This window comes from Schistocerca gregaria, chromosome X (assembly GCF_023897955.1).
Source record: "Schistocerca gregaria isolate iqSchGreg1 chromosome X, iqSchGreg1.2, whole genome shotgun sequence".
NCBI classification, from domain to species: domain Eukaryota; kingdom Metazoa; phylum Arthropoda; class Insecta; order Orthoptera; family Acrididae; genus Schistocerca; species Schistocerca gregaria.
The window spans coordinates 233,294,224-233,314,157 of record NC_064931.1 but is presented as its reverse complement, the minus strand read 5'-3'; the positions used below and the strand labels follow the sequence as shown (position 1 = coordinate 233,314,157).

General features: G+C 42.9%; 1 protein-coding gene across 3 annotated transcripts in view; it reads left to right on the top strand.

Moving 5' to 3' along the window:
- The window catches only part of LOC126299359 (uncharacterized), a 168,669-nt gene that overhangs the window by 88,910 nt on the left and 59,825 nt on the right, over positions 1–19,934 (top strand). The window contains exon 2 of one of the 3 annotated variants that reach the window (XR_007552786.1): positions 5,864–5,973. Coding sequence is in view for 2 of the 3 variants with exons in the window: in XM_049991217.1 (XP_049847174.1) it covers positions 5,864–5,987 (124 nt within the window). In the remaining variant the exon portion in view is untranslated. Of the gene's footprint in view, positions 1–5,863; positions 5,988–13,284; positions 13,374–19,934 lie in introns of those variants that run through there. The other 2 variants (XM_049991217.1, XM_049991218.1) reach the window with 2 other exon arrangements.

The window sequence follows — 19,934 nt, the reverse complement described above, 5'->3', positions numbered from 1 at the left end:
GTGGACAGGATGGATCATGTGCTCTAACTTTAAGTGTATTAAACACCACCTGACAGTATTTATAATGCGTTCCTCTCTACTCCGAGTCACTTATTTCCATGTGGTGTCAATTAACGAATAATTTGCAGAACAGTCGCTATATTGTGTTTACTAACGTTTCTACTGATTGTCTACTGGCTTACCTGTAGACTCTGTCTGCATACAGCTATAATAAGCTGCTCTGAATCCGACAGAAATGCTGTGTTAAAACAGGAGAAGCCTTGTTCTCCACAGTACTGTCAGCGGTACCCTCTGTAGTTCGCGATTCGATACTCTGTCACACACAAATCGCAGTATTTACCAATAAATTATCCCATTACTTCATTATTTGCTGAATATGCTATGACAACATTAATTTATACAGAGCACATGTGGAATTCACATACTGTTCTACCTCATGGAAGTACAATAGAAATCTACATTAACGGAAACAGCCAGCTTCGGTAGCTCTATAAAGTTTCTCCTAGGCTGGAGCGTAATGTTCGCTTAAAGGTGATGTCTCGCATATACAGCGACAACTAGGGTTATTTTATGCGATATGGATATTGGGGTTGACTGTTTTACGTGGATGCCCTCCAACTGTAGAGTAAAACTATGCAACATATTTATGTGTCAAACCAAAAGCCCAGGAGTGAGCAAAGTTATTGGTAACTACCTCATAGATTTTGTAAAGTGTCCACACATGCGACTACGGGAAAAGTTTGTTTTTCTTGGCTAAAGAACATGGTATTACCAGGTTGGAGGCCACTACACAATGGGTGGTTGTTTGATCCCTGTGAAAGACTGTTTAGACATGCAAAAGATGACTTTTCTATTTATTTTCAACTACTCTGTTATGGGGTATAATTACGTCACTTCTGGAATTACTGGCAATTCCTCTCCACTATTGCTGCTTTAATCACTTTACTTCGTCTCTGTATTTGGTGTATTACAATGTCAATAACTTAGTCTCTGCAAACCGGCACTGTCACGCTGTCACACTGCAGTGTTGAGATATCATATTGGTACCATTTTGTTTAAGCTTAGGTTGTTGGAAGTCTGAACATGAATGAAGTGGGTGAGAGCTTGATGTTAAGCGTATATTTCAACTGAGGCAGCATCATGCATTGGTGGATTCTCTAACGTCATTTCCGATTGTGATCCACTAAATTTTAGAACACGACGACTTCAACATCTACGTCTACATATCTGTATGCTATAGAGAATAATATCACTTTAATGCGTGGTGTGGCATTTGTTTAGCATTTGTAGCAATGGATGGTGGTCTACAATGCCTTGCGTTAGAAATTATGTGTATTTTGATGCTTCATTTTGATTGCAAGGTTTACGAAATATAATTTTCATAGCGATTTAGCTTATATCATCATCATCATCATCATCATTAAAGACTGATTATGCCTTTCAGCGTTCAGTCTGGAGCATAGTTCCCCTTATAAAATTCCTCCATGATCCCCTATTCAGTGCTAACATTGATGCCTCTACTGATGTTAAGCCTATTACTTCAAAATCATTCTTAACCGAATCCAGGTACCTTCTCCTTGATCTATCCCGACTCCTCCTACCCTCTACTGCTGAACTCATGAATCTCTTGGGTAACCTTGCTTCTCCCATACGTGTAACATGCCCCCACCATCTAAGCCTGTTAGCTCTGACTGCTACATCTGTAGAGTTCATTCCCAGTTTTTCTTTGATTTCCTCAGTGTGGACACCCTCCTACCATTGTCCCCATCTACTAGTACCTGCAATCATCCTAGCTACTTTATATCAGTAACCTCAACCTTATTGATAAGGTAACCTGAATCCACCCAGCTTTCGCTCCCATACAACAAAGTCGAAAGATTGAACGGTGCACAGATAACTTAGTCTTGGTACTGACTTCCTTCTTGCAGAAGAGAGTAGATCGTAGCTGAGCGCTCACTGCATTAGCTTTGATACACCTCGCTTCCAGTTCTTTCACTATGTTGCCATCTTGTGAGAATATACATCCTAAGTTCTTGAAACCGTCCACCTGTTCTAACTTTGTTCCTCCTATTTGGCTCTCAATCCGTTTATATCTCTTTCCCACTGACATTACTTTCGTTTTGGAGATGTTAATCTTCATACAATAGTTCTTACATTTCTGATCTAGCTCTGAAATATTACTTTGCAAACTTTCAATCGAATCTGCCATCACCACTAAGTCATCCGCATATGCGAGACTGCTTATTTTGTGTTCACATATCTTAATCTCAGCAAGCCAGTTTATTGTTTTCAACATATGATCCATAAATAATATGAACAACAGTGGAGACAGGTTGCAGCCTTGTCTTATCCCTGAAACTACTCTGAATAATGAACTCAATTTACCGTCAACTCTAACTGCTGCCTGACTGTCTATGTAAGGACCTTCAATTGCTTGCAAAAGTTTGCGGCCGGCCGCGGTGGTCTCGCGGTTCTAGGCGCTCAGTCCGGAGCCGCGCGACTGCTACGGTCGCAGGTTCGAATCCTGCCTCGGGCATGGGTGTGTGTGATGTCCTTAGGTTAGTTAGGTTTAAGTAGTTCTAAGTTCTAGGGAACTGATGACCACAGATGTTAAGTCCCATAGTGCTCAGAGCCATTTGAACCATTTTTTTTGCAAAAGTTTGCCTCCTATTCCGTAATCTCGTAGAACAGACAATAACTTCCTTCTAGGAACCCGGTCATATGCCTTTTCTAGATCTATAAAGCATAGATACAATTCCCTGTTCCACTCGTAACACTTCTCCATTATTTGCTGTAAGCTAAAGATCTGGTCCTGCCAATCTCTAAGAGGCCTAAACCCACACTGATTTTCATCCAATTTGTCCTCATCTAATACTCGCGCTTTCCTTTCAACAATACCTGAGAAGATTTTACCCACAACGCTGATTAAGAGATACCTCTGTAGTTGTTACAATCTTCTCTGTTTCCATGTTTAAAGATTGGTGTGATTACTGCTTTTGTCCAGTCTGATGGAACCTGTCCCGACTCCCAGGCCATTTCAATTATCCTATGTAGCCATTTAAGACCTGACATTCCACTGTATTTGATGAGTTCCGACTTAATTTCATCCTCCCCAGACGCTTTATTGCATTGCAGTATATTGACCATTTTCTCCACTTCCTCAAATATGATCCTACTTCCATCATCATTCCTATCCCATTGTACATCGAAATCTGAAACATTACTGATCGTATTTTCACCTACATTGAGCAACCCTTCAAAATATTCCCTCCATCTGCCCAAGGCATCAACAGGATTCACCAGCAGTTTTCCTGACCTGTCCATAATACTTGTCATTTCCTTCTTACCTTCCTTTCGAAGACTGCTAATTACACTCCAGAATGGTTTTCCAACAGCTTGACCCAAAGTCTCCAACCTGTTTCCAATGTCTTCCCATGATTTCTTCTTGGATGCTGCAATTATCTGTTTGGCTGTGTTTCTTCCTTCAACATAACTTTCTCTGTCTACCTGAGTTCTAGTATGTAGCCATTTTTGATACGCCATCTTTTTCCTTTTACAGGCTGCCTTGACTGTGTCATTCCATCAAGCTGTTTGCTTCATCCTACCTTTGCACACTACTGTTGCAAGACATTCTTTAGCCACTTCTAGTACTGTGTCCCTGTACCTTGTCCATTCCTTTTCCAGTGACCGTAATTGACTACATTCAACTAACTGGTACCTTTCTGAGATCACTGTTATGTACTTGTGCCTGATTTCCTTATCCTGAAGTTTCTCCACTCTTCTCCTCCTACATATGGACCTGACCTGCTGCACTTTCGGCCTCACAATACCAATTTCACTGCAGATTAAATAGTGATCAGTGCCATCAAAGAATCCCCTGAATACAAGTGTGTCCCTTACAGCCTTCCTGAATTCCTGATCTGTTATTATATAGTCAATGACAGATCTGGTTCCCCTGCCTTCCCAAGTATACCGGTGAATGTTCTTATGTTTAGAAAAGGAGTTTGTGATTAATAAGCCCATACTGGCACAAAAATCCAAAGTTTTTTCCCGTTTCTGTTGGCCTCCATATCCTCTCCAAATTTACTCATAACCTTTTCATACCCTTCTGTTCGATTTCCAATCCTGGGATTAAAAACACTCATGAGCAGAACACTGTCCTTGTCCTTTACTCTAACAACTACGTCACTGAGTGCGTCATAAAAACTACCCATCATATCTTGATCTGTCCCTTCACAATGCGAATATACTGACACAATCCTAATTTTCTTGCTAGACACTGTCAAATCTATCCACATCAGTCGTTCGTTTACGTACCTTATTGCAACTACGCTGGGTTCCATTTCTTTCCTGATGTAAAGCCCTACACCTCATTGTGCTTTTCCTGCTTTGACTCCTGAATGGTAAACCTTGTATTCTCCCACTTCCTCTTCTTTCTGACCCCTTACCCGAATGTCACTAATAGCTAAAACGTCCAAACCCATCTTACTTGCAGCCTCTGCTAACTCTACCTTCTTCCTAGAGTAGCCCCAATTGATATTAATAGCTCCCCATCTCGTTACCATTCGTTTGCCGAGTCGTATCTTAGGAGTCCCTGGTTTGTCAATTAGAGGTGGGACTCTGTCACCTCCAAAGGTCCGAGGCATTTTGCTCTGATTGTTGCCAGCATCATATTTAAAGTACCAGGGAAGCAGGTTGCTAGCCTTACTTGCCCCGGGTCCCATTGGGTTTTACTCCTGACGGTTGAAGGACTAACCGGTGGATTTGGTAGTCTTTGCCGTCAGAGCACAAAGGTGACCACGACTCAGAATATGTCAGAGATGCCCAGCTTTATTCCAAAGTAACTGGTATCCTGACTGTCCGGGCCACTTACTTGGCCACTCATACGTTGCCCGTGGTTCATGAACTAGGACATGACAACAGGAACCCACACCATTAGCTTATACTATAATAAAAATGTATTTTAATGAGTTATGCGGACAATTTAGATTTGCTAATATTTAGTTTCTGCTTACAAATTGTGAGAAGTCTTACAATATATGGTAAGCAGTTTTTCCGTGATATCGCCTCTGAAATTGTCTTTGGAAATGTCACATCTCTCTCTCTGTTATCGTCTTTGGTCGTACATTTAAAAGCAGTGCATATCCCTTTTGCGGTTTAGTGATGTTTTGGTAATAAAAGCACCTCATTCCTTTCTTCCTTCCTTCCTTCCCTAATAAGATGGTTGCGTTGTGTGTGTCTGTGGTGGTGTTGTTCGTTACAGGCTCTATTGTCGCAAGCTATAGTTTTCAGAAAGGCAACTTCACAGATTGAACACACAATTTGTGTATTTAAATGCAACTGAAACGTGAACTTAGGACTTTTCGGACTGCTGACGTATATTTAGAATATTGGGAGCAATATTATAGGAAAAATGCAGTCTATAAAGCTTTTAGTGAACCTGCTGACTGCAGACTGCTGTTATTGTGCATAGCCTTCAGTAGATCAGTGTCATTTGTAGTAATAGCAGTAATTCTCAATTAATATTATCGATTATATTTTTTCTTGTGAATAAAATGATGCATTGTCTATATCCTTTAAATGTGGGAATATGTACTTTGAGGGTGTGTTGTGATTTATATTAAGAGTAGGCCTAATTAGTTACATTCAGTCTGTTTATTTACCTGCTTAGCTAACACATATTTATCTGCAGTTATAAGCCTGGTCTGGTTAGACATTGGATTATTGTGCCTAACTTCTAAAATGTCAACAGTTATTAGACATGGAAATCGAGCACTGGAGTACACACTTTAGAATAGTGGGCACTAATTTGGCGAATATACGTGTATGTGGAAATTAACGCTCACTTTCTTTTACATTGCAGATGTACATGATGAGCCAAAACAAATGACCACCGGCTTAATGGTTTGTTTGTCCGTCTTTGGAACGAAAAACATCACTGATTCTGGATACGAGGGATCCGGCAGTTTTTTGGTAGGTTTGTGGAGGTATGTGGCTTTAGATGTCTACTCACAGGTCACGTAATTCGCGTAAATAACGGGTCGCTGATTTGCATTCACGGTCATGAGGCCCTATAGCGACCCAGATTGGTGCCATAGCATTTACATCCGGCGATTTTGGCTGCCGAGACAACGTGAGTGCATTATAATGCTCCTTAAACCACTGTAACACGGTTCTGCCTCCGAGAAATGGACAATTGTACTGCTGAAAGATGACATCACCGTCGTGGAAGACATAAAGCATGAAGGGTTCAGGTGGTACACAACTGTCAGCATGTCTTAGATTACTACCACAGGTCTCACGTGAGTGAAGGAGAATGTCTCCCATAGCATAATACTGCTCTCACCAGCCAGCGTCCGTGGCGTGCTGCACGTCTGGAGCCGGCGCTCACTTCGATGACGGCGTATGTGGAGACGACCATAGACCAAATGTAGCAAAACCCGAAGAGTCGACACGTTTCCATTGATCGACGATGGGCCCGAGTCAACTGCATTAGTAACTGACGACGTCGTTGGGCCAACGTGACCACGTAGGGGTGGTCTGCTGCGGAGCTCCGTGTTCAACAATGTACGATGAGCAGTATCCTCCGAAACACTTGTGCGTGTTACAGCATTGTGCTCTTTCGGCAGAGATGCCACAGAGCAGACAAGCCTCCAAACCTCACATTCTGTGAAGAGTCGTGGACGTCCAACCATGTAGCGCGTAATGGTAGCTTCACTGTCCTTCTACCTCTTTCGGTAGAAGCCACTAAGGTCTAACGGTTAAATGCGATGTTTATAAAAATGATTTTTGTCATGTAACTTACTGTCAATAAATTTTATTATTCAACAAAAATACTTATTGTATACTATTATACACACCAACTTTCACGAAGACGGAGCGGGTCGGATCCGACCCGACTGTACTATCTATTTCGCCTCCAACAACCATACTGTTTGAGGGTTAAGTTCTGTGTTGATGTGTGAGAAAGTGTTCTAAATGTTTGGGTAGCGTATGTCTAAGGCGGAACATGGGAACGAACCCGGTATGCACTTAGATGGATGTGGGAAACTGCCTAAAAACGACATCAAGACTGACCTGCACACCAACATCTCGTTGTCAATCCGCCGGGCGGATATTCTGTGGGCCCGACATACCACCCCATCCCGTAAATGGTCATGTTAACACGCGCGGCTACCCGGACTGGTCTACAGGTATATCTATACTCCGCAAGTCATGTTGCCATGTTTGGCGGAGGGTACTTTGTGTACCACTGTCATTTAACCCCTTTCCTGTCACAGTCGCGAGTGATTTACGGAAGAACGATTGCCGGTAGCCTCCGTGTGCGTTCGAATCTCTCTAATTTTACCTTCATGGTCTCTCGCGAGATATATATAGGATAAAGCAATATATTTGTTGACTCTTCTACGACTCTCTGGAATTTGTCTTTCTTGTAAGTAGTTTTATGCGGTCATTACACTTTAACTCGCTCCGTAAGCGTACTTCTAGATAGTTTGTGAGAGTAACTACTTCCAGTGATATTTCTGCAGTAATTGGTCTTACTGGCTATGTATACAGAGTAAGTTACATTTCCAATGCTGAGGGGCAATTGCCACTCCCTACACCGAATGTTCATCCTCTGCCGTAGGTGGCTTGCGGACTCTAGATGTGCACCACTAATCTTAAAAATGGCTCTAGGCACTATGGGACTTAACATCTGTGGTCATCAGGCCCCTAGAACTTAGAACTACTTAAACCTAGCCAACCTAAGGACATCACACACGGCCGGCCGCTAGTGGCCGAGCGGTTCTCGGCGCTTCAGTCTGGAACCGCGCGACCGCTACGGTCGCAGGTTCGCATCCTGCCTCGGGCATGGATGTGTGTGATGTTCTTAGGTTAGTTAGGTTTAAGTAGTTCTAAGTTTTAGGATGACTGATGACCTCAGATGTTAAGTCCCATAGTGCTCAGAGCCATTTGAACATCACACACATTCATGCCCGAGGCAGGATTCGAACCTGCGACCGTAGCAGCCGCGTGGTTCCGGACTGAAGCGCCTATAACCGCTAGGTCACAACGGCCGGCCCACTAATCTTATAATGAGATACTATCGGGTTCTTTCTCTTTGCTATCAAGACTGTATTACATCTCTGTACATTTAATGAGAGCTCCTGTTCATTGCATCAAGGGGATATTTTATTCACGTCTTCCTGGTAATCTCTACCATTGCCTAATGCCTCCCATATGTTGCCAAGGTTGTTTCAGCTATGCTGCAGAAGTTTCGCTGAGAAGCCATTACACATCTTGCAAACAGTTCCGATCTCTTCCCATGTGATTTACATATTTTTGGAGCCCTGAACAAAGAAATTCGTTGCCGTTGGAAGAAGAGATACACGGCTGGATATAACCATGGTTCCACACGCAACCGCAAACATTTTTCAGGAAGGAATTGTGCGACTTGTCTGACAGTGCTACAAATGTATTAACAGCTATGGCGATTACTTTTGAAAGAATACTTACTTATCTCCGTCTGTTTCATTTTCATTTAACTGAGGTCTATTTTCAAGTATCTGCCAGTCAAGGATTTTCTACATTTCTGTGATGCTCTCCTCTGAGTCACATAAACCTGTGTGACCACTCGTGCTCCCTTCTTTGTATACATTCAATATCACCTGTCAGTTCTATTTGGTATAGATCGCTCATAGTTGAGCGATATTCTGCCATTGCTTTGTAAGCAATGTCCTTTGGTAATGTGGTTTCTACAGTGATGGGATGGCAACATGGAATGTGTTTTACGATCTGAGGGATTGCATGCCGACCGAAACGGGTCATTGAAATTAGTCTGATCCTTCCTGGCAATAAATTACTCACAATACCGATGTCAGCTATTTCATTGACCAACGACTGAGAATGACGGATGATCTCCCCGAACATAGGTGAAAACGGTTGAAAGAAGCAGTATTCCACTTATCTACTCGCTCGTATAATCATAGTTTACAGGCTTGTGTTCACAGTCGTTACGCTAAGTGAACTATTAATAATGGTGGGAGCAACCTTCGATTTCATACTAAGTTATGACAGTGTCAATGTTTGAAAGTTTATTGCTTTTTTGCACTGCCGGAAAAGAAAATGCAATACTCTCAAGGACTGTGATCAGTGGCATCATGATAGTACTCTAAATCTACGTATACTTGGTTACTCTACAAATCACACTTTAGTATCTGGCAGAGCGTTCATCGAACCACCTTCACGATAATTCTCTATTACTCCACTCTCGAACAGCTCGCGGAAAAAAACGAACACTTATATCTTTCCGAGCGATCTCTGATATCTCTTATTATATTATGATGATCGTTTCTCCTTATGTAGATCGGTGTCAAGAAAATACATTCGGAGGAGAAAGTCGATGACTGAAATTTCGCGAGAAGGTCCCTCTGCAACGCGTTTGCCTTTGTTTAAATGATGTCCACCCCAATTCCTGTATTATGTCCCTGACACTCTCTCCACTATTTCTCGATAATAAAAAAATGTGCTGCTCTTCTTTGAACTTTCTCTATTTATTCCGTTAATTCTATCTGGTAAGGATCCCACATAGCGCAGCAGCACTCCAAAAGAGGACGGACAAACATAGTGTAGACAGTCTCTTTAGTAGATCTGTTGCGTCTTCTACGTGTTTTGCCAATAAAATTCAGTCATCGGTTCGCCTTTCCCAAAACACATTCTCTGTGTTCTTTCCAAATTAAGTTGTTCGTAATTGTAATTCCTAGATATTTGGCTGAATTGACTGCCCTTAGATCTGATTGATTTATTTTGCAACAGAAGTTTAATGGATTCCTTTTAGCACTCATGTGGATGGCCTCACACTTTTCATTATTTAGAGTCAATTGCCAATTTTCACACCATACAAATATCTTTCCTAAATCGTTTTGCGATTTGTTTTGGTCTTCTTATGACTTTACTAGGCGATAAATGATGGCATCATCTGCAAATAACCTAATTGTGCATACTCAAGGGTTGTAGTGTCTAACAACCCTACCACAACAAAGGTCAAAATTTAATAATGATTGTGGTGTTGCTCACGCTGCTAAATACTGCATTTTCGGGCAACAACAAAGTTATTATGTGGCAGGTGTCATTAGAGCACAGTTAATACAGTCATTTCATGTAAAAATGAATAAACTATGCACTCATCTTTTCGTGTTTCCCACGCTGGTCTCGTTGTAAAATCATGGCTCAATCGTCGAAAATCTAGGTGGTGATGATTCCAAGCTCGGATGCAAAGAGGCCTAGGTTTTATTCTGCGATATTCAAAAGTTTTGTAGATGCGCTTCACAAACCATTACGGAAGATTACACTTTTGCAGGACAATGGTGTAAGAAAGTAATCAGCACTCCGAATTTAAGTTACACTTCTTTTTTATTACTTTTGCTGCAATATCACGTAACACACAAAACATCACTTCACAATACAAAACATACCTGAAAACATCTGCCTCACTGTTAATGTTCACATTTTATAAACTGGCTATAATATGCGTTTTTCCAACATGACGTCCAAGACCTGACTTTTTCAAGGTCCGACTCTCTAACTAACTAACTAACCGCTTACGCGTCCAAAAATCAGAGTTACAAGTACGTCAAAGATCATAGTGACAAAAGAAAGAATACACATAAGAATAATATCATTGCAATATAAACATATCGATGTATCAAAGTACCTCTACATTAATCAAATTAAATCTGAATGTTGGCTCAGAAATATGTTAACTACTTTACAGAAACACAGTAAAATATTGCTGGTATCGAGAGGTTCAGATGAGGTGCCGTAATGGTTACGTAATTCAAGTACCATTACATGTGTTAGTGATTCATTTGTCACGGTCATCGGCGATCATGTGGCGCTCAGAAGGCCTGTCTGTGTACCCTCTTCTTTGACTCTGCAGACAGTTACTGTGCTGAGGTTAGAGGTGGAAATGTTTCCAAGATTCATTCAAGGGTTCAATCATGCCCCGCCGACGAGTATGTTCTCCTGCTGAATTTGAGTGGGGTAGCGTCGTGGACCTGCTGGAAGCTGGATGGGCGTATCGAGGGATTGCTGCACATGTTGAGTATAGTGTATCGATAGTGTGTCGCTGCTTTCAATAGTAGTCTGTGGAATATTTCCAAAACTGTAGACCAGGTTCTGGACGCCCGTATACAACAGACCCACGTCTAGTCTGACACATTGTGCGATCAGCGGTGACCAACCGGACGTCATCCACAGCGAAATCCGGACACACGTTGCACCTGCCTTGCCATCAGGGACCATTGGCAACCGTCTGCTCGCAGCAGGATTAAGGTGACTTGTACCTCTGGTCAGGCTACCACTACTGTGGTGTCGTGAAAGGGTTGACTCGAGAGAGGAATGGCGCTCTGTTGTCTTCAGTGAAGAGAGTTGGTTGTGTCTGTATGCGAGTGATGGACGTACACGTGTATGGTGTAGACCTGATGAGCTGCCTATTCCAGAGTGCATTTTCCCACGAAACACAGATCTCATCCTAGCCGTCATCAGGTACTACTCATGGTCATATCTGGTGTTTCTGCAGATTAAAGTAACCAGTGCTCGCTACATTGCACAGGCTTTTATTCCCGTTCTAGTGTCCTTTTTCGACACGAAGGTGGTATGCGCTTTTTTCAACAGTGCAATGCAAGTCCACATACAAGTGCTGCGTTGCAACGCGCGCTTCGTGATTTACAACAGCTGCTCTGAACTGCAAGTCCATCAGATGTCTCGCCAGTTGAACACGTATGATACATCACGAAGAGAGAACTTACTCGTTCTCCACGGCCTGAGAGAACCATTGCCGAACTGCGACAAAAGGCGCAAAATAGGAAGTCTATAGCAGGATGCCATTGGGCCCCTTTATGAGGGTTAGCAAGTGAGAATACACGCCTGCGTTTCCACCAGAGGGGGATACGTTGTTTATTGATGCGGCTGTTTGGGGACCCTTTACTGTGACATGTGTGTTTAACTTGGTCTGAATTTGTCATCGTATACCACTACATTGATGAACTATCTGTCACATTAAATAAAAAACAAACACCGTCAGAACTCACCTTGAAGGTCGATAAAGTGACCTTGTCCTTGAGGGTGTTGCTTTTTTTTCCGGCAGTGTAAATCTTAAAAACAGTTGCGTGATACAGCTACTTTTCAAATTTTTGGACAAATGCTATTCATATAATTTATTTTTCCGAACTGCTGTTTTTTGGAAGTCGCACTGAAGCACTGTACTAACCACAGTTGTACATAGATGTTTTAATTCGATGATAATATATTCTTTTTATTATACTAGACATCTGTAGCTCGTTAAAAGTTAGCGTGGTGGCTCAAATGGTTCAAATGGCTCTGAGCACTATGGAACCAACATCTTAGGTCATCAGTCCCCTAGAACTTAATACTACTTAAACCTAACTAACCTAAAGACGTCACACACATCCATGCCCGAGGCAGGATTCGAACCTGCGACCGTAGCAGTCGCGTGGTTCCGGACTGAAGCGCCTAGAACCGCTCGGCCACCGCGGCCGGCTAGCGTGATGGCAAGTTATATTTGGGGGTAGGGGGAGCGGGAGGTGGACAAACTGTGTAACACGCCATCCCCCGCAGAATCGAACCGTAGATACGCACCTGGTTTTATAGCTTTGTACATCATTATAACCTGTGCAGTTCATTGAGATTTTTGTTGTTGAGATAGATGCCCTGTTTGGTACGCTTGGAATTCATTGAGTTTAAAATATATTATTTTCCCATGTGGTATTTTATGACTGTTTGTTCCCGCAGCCAGCTGAAGTCGCCCGCGTGAGCACTGGTTATTTACAACGGCGGGAGGGTCCTCGATGCCACCTCTCCGAGCTACCCGCTCAGCTTCTGCTATCTGGCGCCTAGCTCCGCCTCCACGCTGCGCATGGCCGGTTTGGCCACGCCTCCCGACTTGCTTAACACGCTTTCCGTCTCACTCTAGCCGTCAGGCCTCCGTCAACTTACCCTTATCAGGCCGTACTTTAAGCGAAAGACTTCAGTTACCTCCAAAAATAAACTCCGCGTATGCTGTTCGTGCGTCAGGTAAAGCAATATGCGGCGTTTCTGCGGGGAGAGCAGGTCTGGAGCGACGATAGGGAAGCGCCAAGTCGGCACTTGACTGCTGATAACGGGGCGAGCAGCGCCGGGTTCCTGCTACCACACTTCGTGCGGATTCGCAGAACTCGCTGCGGTAGTACGGCTTCAGTCGCTCCACGGCCGAGGGTCCAGTGCTCTTCCTGACACGCCGCCGCAAACTTCTGCTGCACCTGATTCCTCAACCATTCAGCCATGGACAACCAGGATTCTAACTACGAAGAAGCCTTTAAGGCGGGCATTCGTAGGTGAGGAAACGAACATCGCCAAGCGTTGCATGCAGTGTGCCATCATCGTGTGTGATTGGAGTCCGACTCGGAGATAGTTGTGGGTTTGAAATGGGTCGTTACTGTGCATGGCCGATGTATACAGCTGAATGTCCGACATATCATACCATTACACATAAATTCTGCAAGCCATGTTTCGGTGTGTGGCGGAGCGGTTCTAGGCACTTCAGCCCGAAACCGCGCGACTGCTATGGTAGCAGGTTCGAATCCTGTCTCGGGCATGGCTGTGTGTGATGTCCTTAGGTTAGTTAGGTTTAAGTAGTTCTAAGTTCTAGAGGACTGATGACCTCAGATGTTAAGTCCCATAGTGCTCACAGCCATTTGAACCATTTTTGAAGATTTCGTGATAGGGACGACGCAGCATGCTACCTTACATGGTGATTCATCGACAATTGTAGAAGGAATTTCAGATATTTGTCGGGGAAATGTGTCTGAAATCTTATTGTTCAAGTTGTATATTAATGACTCTGTAGGCTATATTAATAGCAACCTCACACGTTTCGCGGATGTTGCGGTTATCTGTAATGAAATATGGTGTGAATAAGGCTGCAAAACATTTTTAGATTTCAAAGTTTTGTAATTGTAAGTATTGGAAACTTGCTTTAAATGTTCAGAAATTTAAAATTGTGTACTTAAAAATCTAATATCAGTGAATCACAACTAGAATAGAACTCATACTACTTGAGTGTAACAATTTGAAGGGCTTTGAAATGGAACGATCATATAGCCTCAGTCGTAGGTAAAGCTCGTGGCAGGCGTCAAATGTTCAAATGTGTGTGAATGCCTAAGGGGCCAAACTGCTGAGGTCATCGATCCCTAGACTTACACAATGCTTAAACTAACTTATGCCAAGAACAAAACACACACACACACACACACACACACACACACACACACACACACACACACACACACACACACACACACACACACACATCCTCGAGGGAGGACTCAAACCCCCGGCGGGAGGGGCCGCGCAATCCGTGACATGACGCCTCAAACCGCGCGGCCCTTCCGCGTGGCTGACAGGCTTCAATTTATTGGTAGAATACTAGGGAAATGTCATCAGTCTGCTAAGAAGATTGCTTACAAAACACTCCTCCACCCATCCTAGAATACTGCTGGAATATGTGAGACTTGTGCCAAACAGTACTAACAGAGGATATTTAACGTATACACAGAAGGGCAGCACGAATGGTCACAGGTTTGTCTGATTCATAGCACAGTATCACGGAGATACTAAAGAAATTTATTTGGCAGACTCTTGAAAACAGACGCAAACTATCCCCAGAAATCCTGCTTACAAAGTTTCAAGAACCAATTATAAGTGATGAATTTAGGAATATACTACAACCCCTATGTATCACTCCCGTATGGACCGCGAGTACAAGATTAGACAAATTACAGCGCGCACAGTTTGATGAGCATCTCCATGACGCTCTCGTGCTTACTAAACAGAACCGTGACCAAACTTGCCGCTCTTCTTTGGATCCTCATAGAATAAAACTAAAATTTCATCAAGGAATTTATCATATGACTTTATATATTGCTTCACTCTTTATGAAAGTGTTTAAAACTATACAGTATCTCAAAGGACGGTTTAGCTGACTTCGTCACTCTGAGACACAGGCAAGTTTCATCCAAGTAGAGCCGGACAATGTATAAACTTTTCTCTATTGACATATTTTCTGTTTCAAGATTACTCAATATCTGTTCAATGTTTGGAATTAACAGACTTGCCACCTGTCAGTCCAATATCTGGAATTAACAGCCTTGCCATCTGATTCTCGGCTTTCGATTTCAAATGTCTATTAGTTTCACAATTTTGGTCCAGAAATATTATCTTTCCTAAGAAACTGTGGTGTGAACGGGTCCTTGGTTCATATGGTCAATGGTCACATAGAGGCTGTTGTTTGTTTCTTGTTTCTGTCTCCATGCAATTCACACTCTTGCGCAGAACAGTTCCAGCGAGAGCTTACATTCGGTGGACGGTAATTGGCTTGTGACATGCAGTAATGAGACGCAACGTTTCACTGAGGCCTATTACCATGTACCTTACGTGAGAGATTGCACTTCGTCCTGAAACAGCATAGTTGGCTGTGGCGCAGCAGATTACCACGAATATAGGTTTCAGCACCGAGGCCTACGCCACTCAGGCTTCCCAAGCTAAGGTGATTTCTACTGTTCACCTTTCTTCTCTTCTCGTGACTGTGTTGCCTGAATGTTGCAGGTATCACTGGTGGAAGCTATGTTTTAAGTCTCGGTCACACAAAAATACATTAGTTTACAGGAGGTACTTCTTTCATTCAAAGCACGAGTTTTATCATATGGTCATTACGCCCAGTTCACGGAAGTGTTATGGAAGAAATGATTGTGTCTAAACCAGACTATAGGCTACAATCTAATCTCGTCTCAGATTTATGTGTATGCTATGGCAGCAAAATGTTTTGTACATCTAACTGAAGTTTACTTCCTGATGTTGCAGTTTGTCCATTCAGCATTTACGAATTAAAATTTCCTATGCGGGTTTAACATTTTTATAAATACTTCCGAACATTAAGCATAAATGGGGCAGTGAAAAATGAAATGAGAAACGTAACCAACAAGGGAAACATCCCCAATATCAGTTTCACAAAACAGAATTTTCGGATCTGTACAACACGGTAGGTCTCGGTGTTTCATATAGGCAAGACATTCAATACTAGTGAGAAACCCTTTTTACACTCTACAACAAAAAAAAGAGAAAAAAGATACGATGCACCACGAAGGAGTTACGCAAATTAGTCACATATTGATATTCATACAGGTATAGACGGAAAATGCAAAACTGTTCGTCGCATACAGGCACGTGAACAATATATGCTGATGCCAGCGTACGAGAGAGGACGAGTAGTAGGACTAAAAGAAACCAATCGGCAAATCGCTCGACATTTGAATGGAAGTGATGCTCCTGTTTGACAATGTGAACCTTGGCCAAACACAGCGTCAAGAAGGACATGATGTGCCTAGAGAGACTACAGAACGTGAGGACCGAGAACTGTCAGGGAAGCGCTCAGAACCCTGGATTCATCATCATTACTAATCCGACGTGCAGATGGTGCTTCAGTGACGACAAGGACCTTTAACAGACGGTTCACAGAAAGGGTGCTGAACTCACGACACCCGCTGCGCCAACTACCATTGACCTCCGTACACCAAGCCCGTTTGCAGTGGTGTCGGACACATTCGACCTGGAACCTCATTGGTTGGAGTAGAACTGCCTTCAGTGATGAGTCCTGCTTCGAACTGAGCCTCGATGATCAAGAAGACGTGCCTAGAGACGCCCCGGACTGCGGTGGGATACCAGCGTGAGTGTCGCCCGCCATACAGCCCAGCAAAAAGGAGTGACGGTCTAGGGTGCCATTTATTTTCATCGCAGGACCTCTTTGGTTCTCATCCGCCGCACCCTTGCAGCACAGTGGTACGTCGACGATATTCTAAGCCTCGTTTTGTTCCCTCGTGACACGCCATCCTGGGCTTACATTTCAGCAAGATAATACTCGCACGCACATGGCGGAAGTTCCTACTGCTTATCTTCGTGCTTGCCAAACCCTACCTTGGCCGGCAAGGTCTCCAGATCTCTCAACCTGCTGAGAAAGTTGGAGCATTGTGGGCATGTCATACGAACCAGCTCAAGATTTTGGCGATCTGACGATCTAATTGGACAGGATTTGGCGTGATATCCCTCAGGAGAACACCCAAAAACTTTATCAATCAAATCAGTCAGTGCCAAGCCCAATAACTGCTTACATAAGGGCCAGAGTTGGACCATCGCGTTACTGACTTGATCAATGTGTGAAGCTCTTTCTCTTGAATAAATCACCAAATTTTGGAATTGTACTCATTTGTTTTTCTGTACATGCGCATCACGTCTACCGATATCCGTCCCATTTGGATAACTCCTTCGTGGTGCGTCTTTTTTTTGTGAATGACCATAGCCATGTCTTAGTCAACGTTACAACTGTATGCTATAAAGCTATCATTAGTGCTTTCTTTTTTTTTTTAGTATAGAGCCTTAGATACCTTCCGGCAATCCAGAAACAGACCTCAATTTCAAAGGCGGTCAATCACCACAAAGAGTACCACGTTTAAGAGAAGCCTGCGTTGTGAGCCATTAAAAGCGTGGCCACAACACAACCGCAGTCTGGCCTTTAACTGGTCGATGAAATTGGACGATGCCCGCAGGAGCGGACAAGCGAACAAGCGAACAATTTCTTTCCTCTATTGTTAGTCGTGATGGAGCCATTGAGGTCCTACTTGGCGTTAAGTATTGTCTCTCTGGACCCTCCCATTCCACGTTTGCACTGACGTCGTGAGATCCCGACCAACACGTGCATGAGAAACCTCCGGCTCGATGCGCCACAATCCTGCCAATGTCGAATTCCTACACATGCTGGCAGATATCTCTCCTTCTTACACGCCATAACACGATCCACTCGCAAACAACTGCAAATTCGATTTTTGAACGAGATTCCACATGCGTAATCTTTCTTTACACAGGGTTTTCAGAAACAGTCTGAAAAGCTTGTAAGGTTCTTCCAGGATACGTTGCGCTGATAAATAATTGTTAAAAAAATTCGATTCTTTGCGCCGTTTGCGAGTTAATTAGCTTGAAGTCAGTCAACCAGGCGGTTGTGCTCGCAAATTCAAGAGGCTCGCCATAGGCGGTCTCGCCAAACGTGTCTTTCGTTTGGTTCCCTAAAATCGAACAAGAGAGAGGTACAAAAGTTGGACACCGGACAGTAGTAAGAATCGAACCCGAGCCAAAAGCTGAGCAGTGTCATGCGCTATCATCTACGCTGTATCAGCTGACACTAATTATACCTGGCGAGCCACTTGAATTTATGCGCGCAACGCCCTGATTGGTTAATTTCAGTGCTAATTAAATGGGAAACGGCGCAACGTATCGAATTATTTCTTAACAATTATTTCTCAGGAAAACTTACCCTACAACACCCTTACAAGCTTTTCAGAATTTTTTTGACCACCTTGTATACGGAATACAGGTGCTGTTACTCCTACCTACTTAGCGCGGTTGGGCTGAAAAGCTAATCCTATGCATATGATTGTAATACACTTCACACCACTTTAATGTTTGTTGTCTGCCGATTATATAGTTTTGCAATTTTAATGGCAAGCACTTTATTCAAGAGCAGTAGGCTATGTGCACACACACTCTCACTTCAGTCATCATCATCTTCACCACCGCCACCAGCACCACCATGTGGCGAAATAAATAAAAAAATTAAAATTTATTGGGTTTTTGAAAAGAGGAAAAATTACGGACATGGAACTGTAAATTTAGAATTTTTGAAAGGCTTTTTAACGGACTGTATTGACCGTATTGAATGCGGACAAATTCAGTGCTGCGTGAAATATGCCTGTAATATAATTTACCATTCCGATTAATTGCATTTTTTAATTCTACGTCACTGTTGATTTAATCAGAGTTCTCACCTTAGACGTAGAATTAGTCCTTCTGCCACAATTTTAAGTCATTAGTCGCCATCGATGTTCTTCTCTTTGTTGACCGTGTGTATCTTCCTAAGTCGGCATCGGTTCACTTCACGAAGACGGTGGAAACCAAGGAAATACAATGCTACGTCACTTTAAATAATTTTCGTAACACTTCGATACTTCTCACTATTTTTTATTCACAAGACAATAACACTTGCGCTGCTCGTCACACAAACCATAATTGCTAACAACATGGCTGCCTTTCCGCACCCTCCAAAATTACGTCCGTCCTCCACAAGGCAACACTCGAAAGTGTCTCTTAGCTCCTTCTTGGAGTATGAAACAAAAGAGAATGCAACGTGAACATTACAAAGACTAAAATCTGCATGCCTCTCAATTTAATCTTTGGCGCATCCTTTAAGGTATTGTATGTCTCTGCGTCGGAATGTGTCATTACAACTGCCCCCCTACTGTATACTGTCACTAGATAATTTTATTTGGTTGACAGGATACAGTAGTCGACCTTGCAATTTGTAGGTTTGGGGGTCTTTTATTTACAAACTTCATTCTTATTGTCTCATTTTCATGGCACTGTGAAATATTTGGTATTACTGAGTGTGTGTCAGGTTTTTTATACTTATGCTAATATTTACTAACCTTAATCCTAATATACAAAGTTCTGGTTAATACTGAGAAAACGACATCATGTAGTAAAGTTTGTACAATAAAATATACAATGAATACAACGTTATTTACAAATGTGTCCTTCCTCAACAGAGGTGAAAATTAAGTCCTTGTATTGCTTTCTGTAATTATTCTGGGGCGACGAGCTTTGTTCGCTAGCACCAGTGTTGAACATGGGCGCGCGCAAGATTGTTTGGTCGTCCGTTAGCGGGCGACGTTGGTTGAATGTGCGCGCCAGTGCAGTGAATATACACCGACGTGCGGGTACCGTCTGGGCTTCCGAACCTCAGTAGGCGTGTGCTTTTTGTAGTTCCTTGCAGTACTTAGACTGGATACGATGAG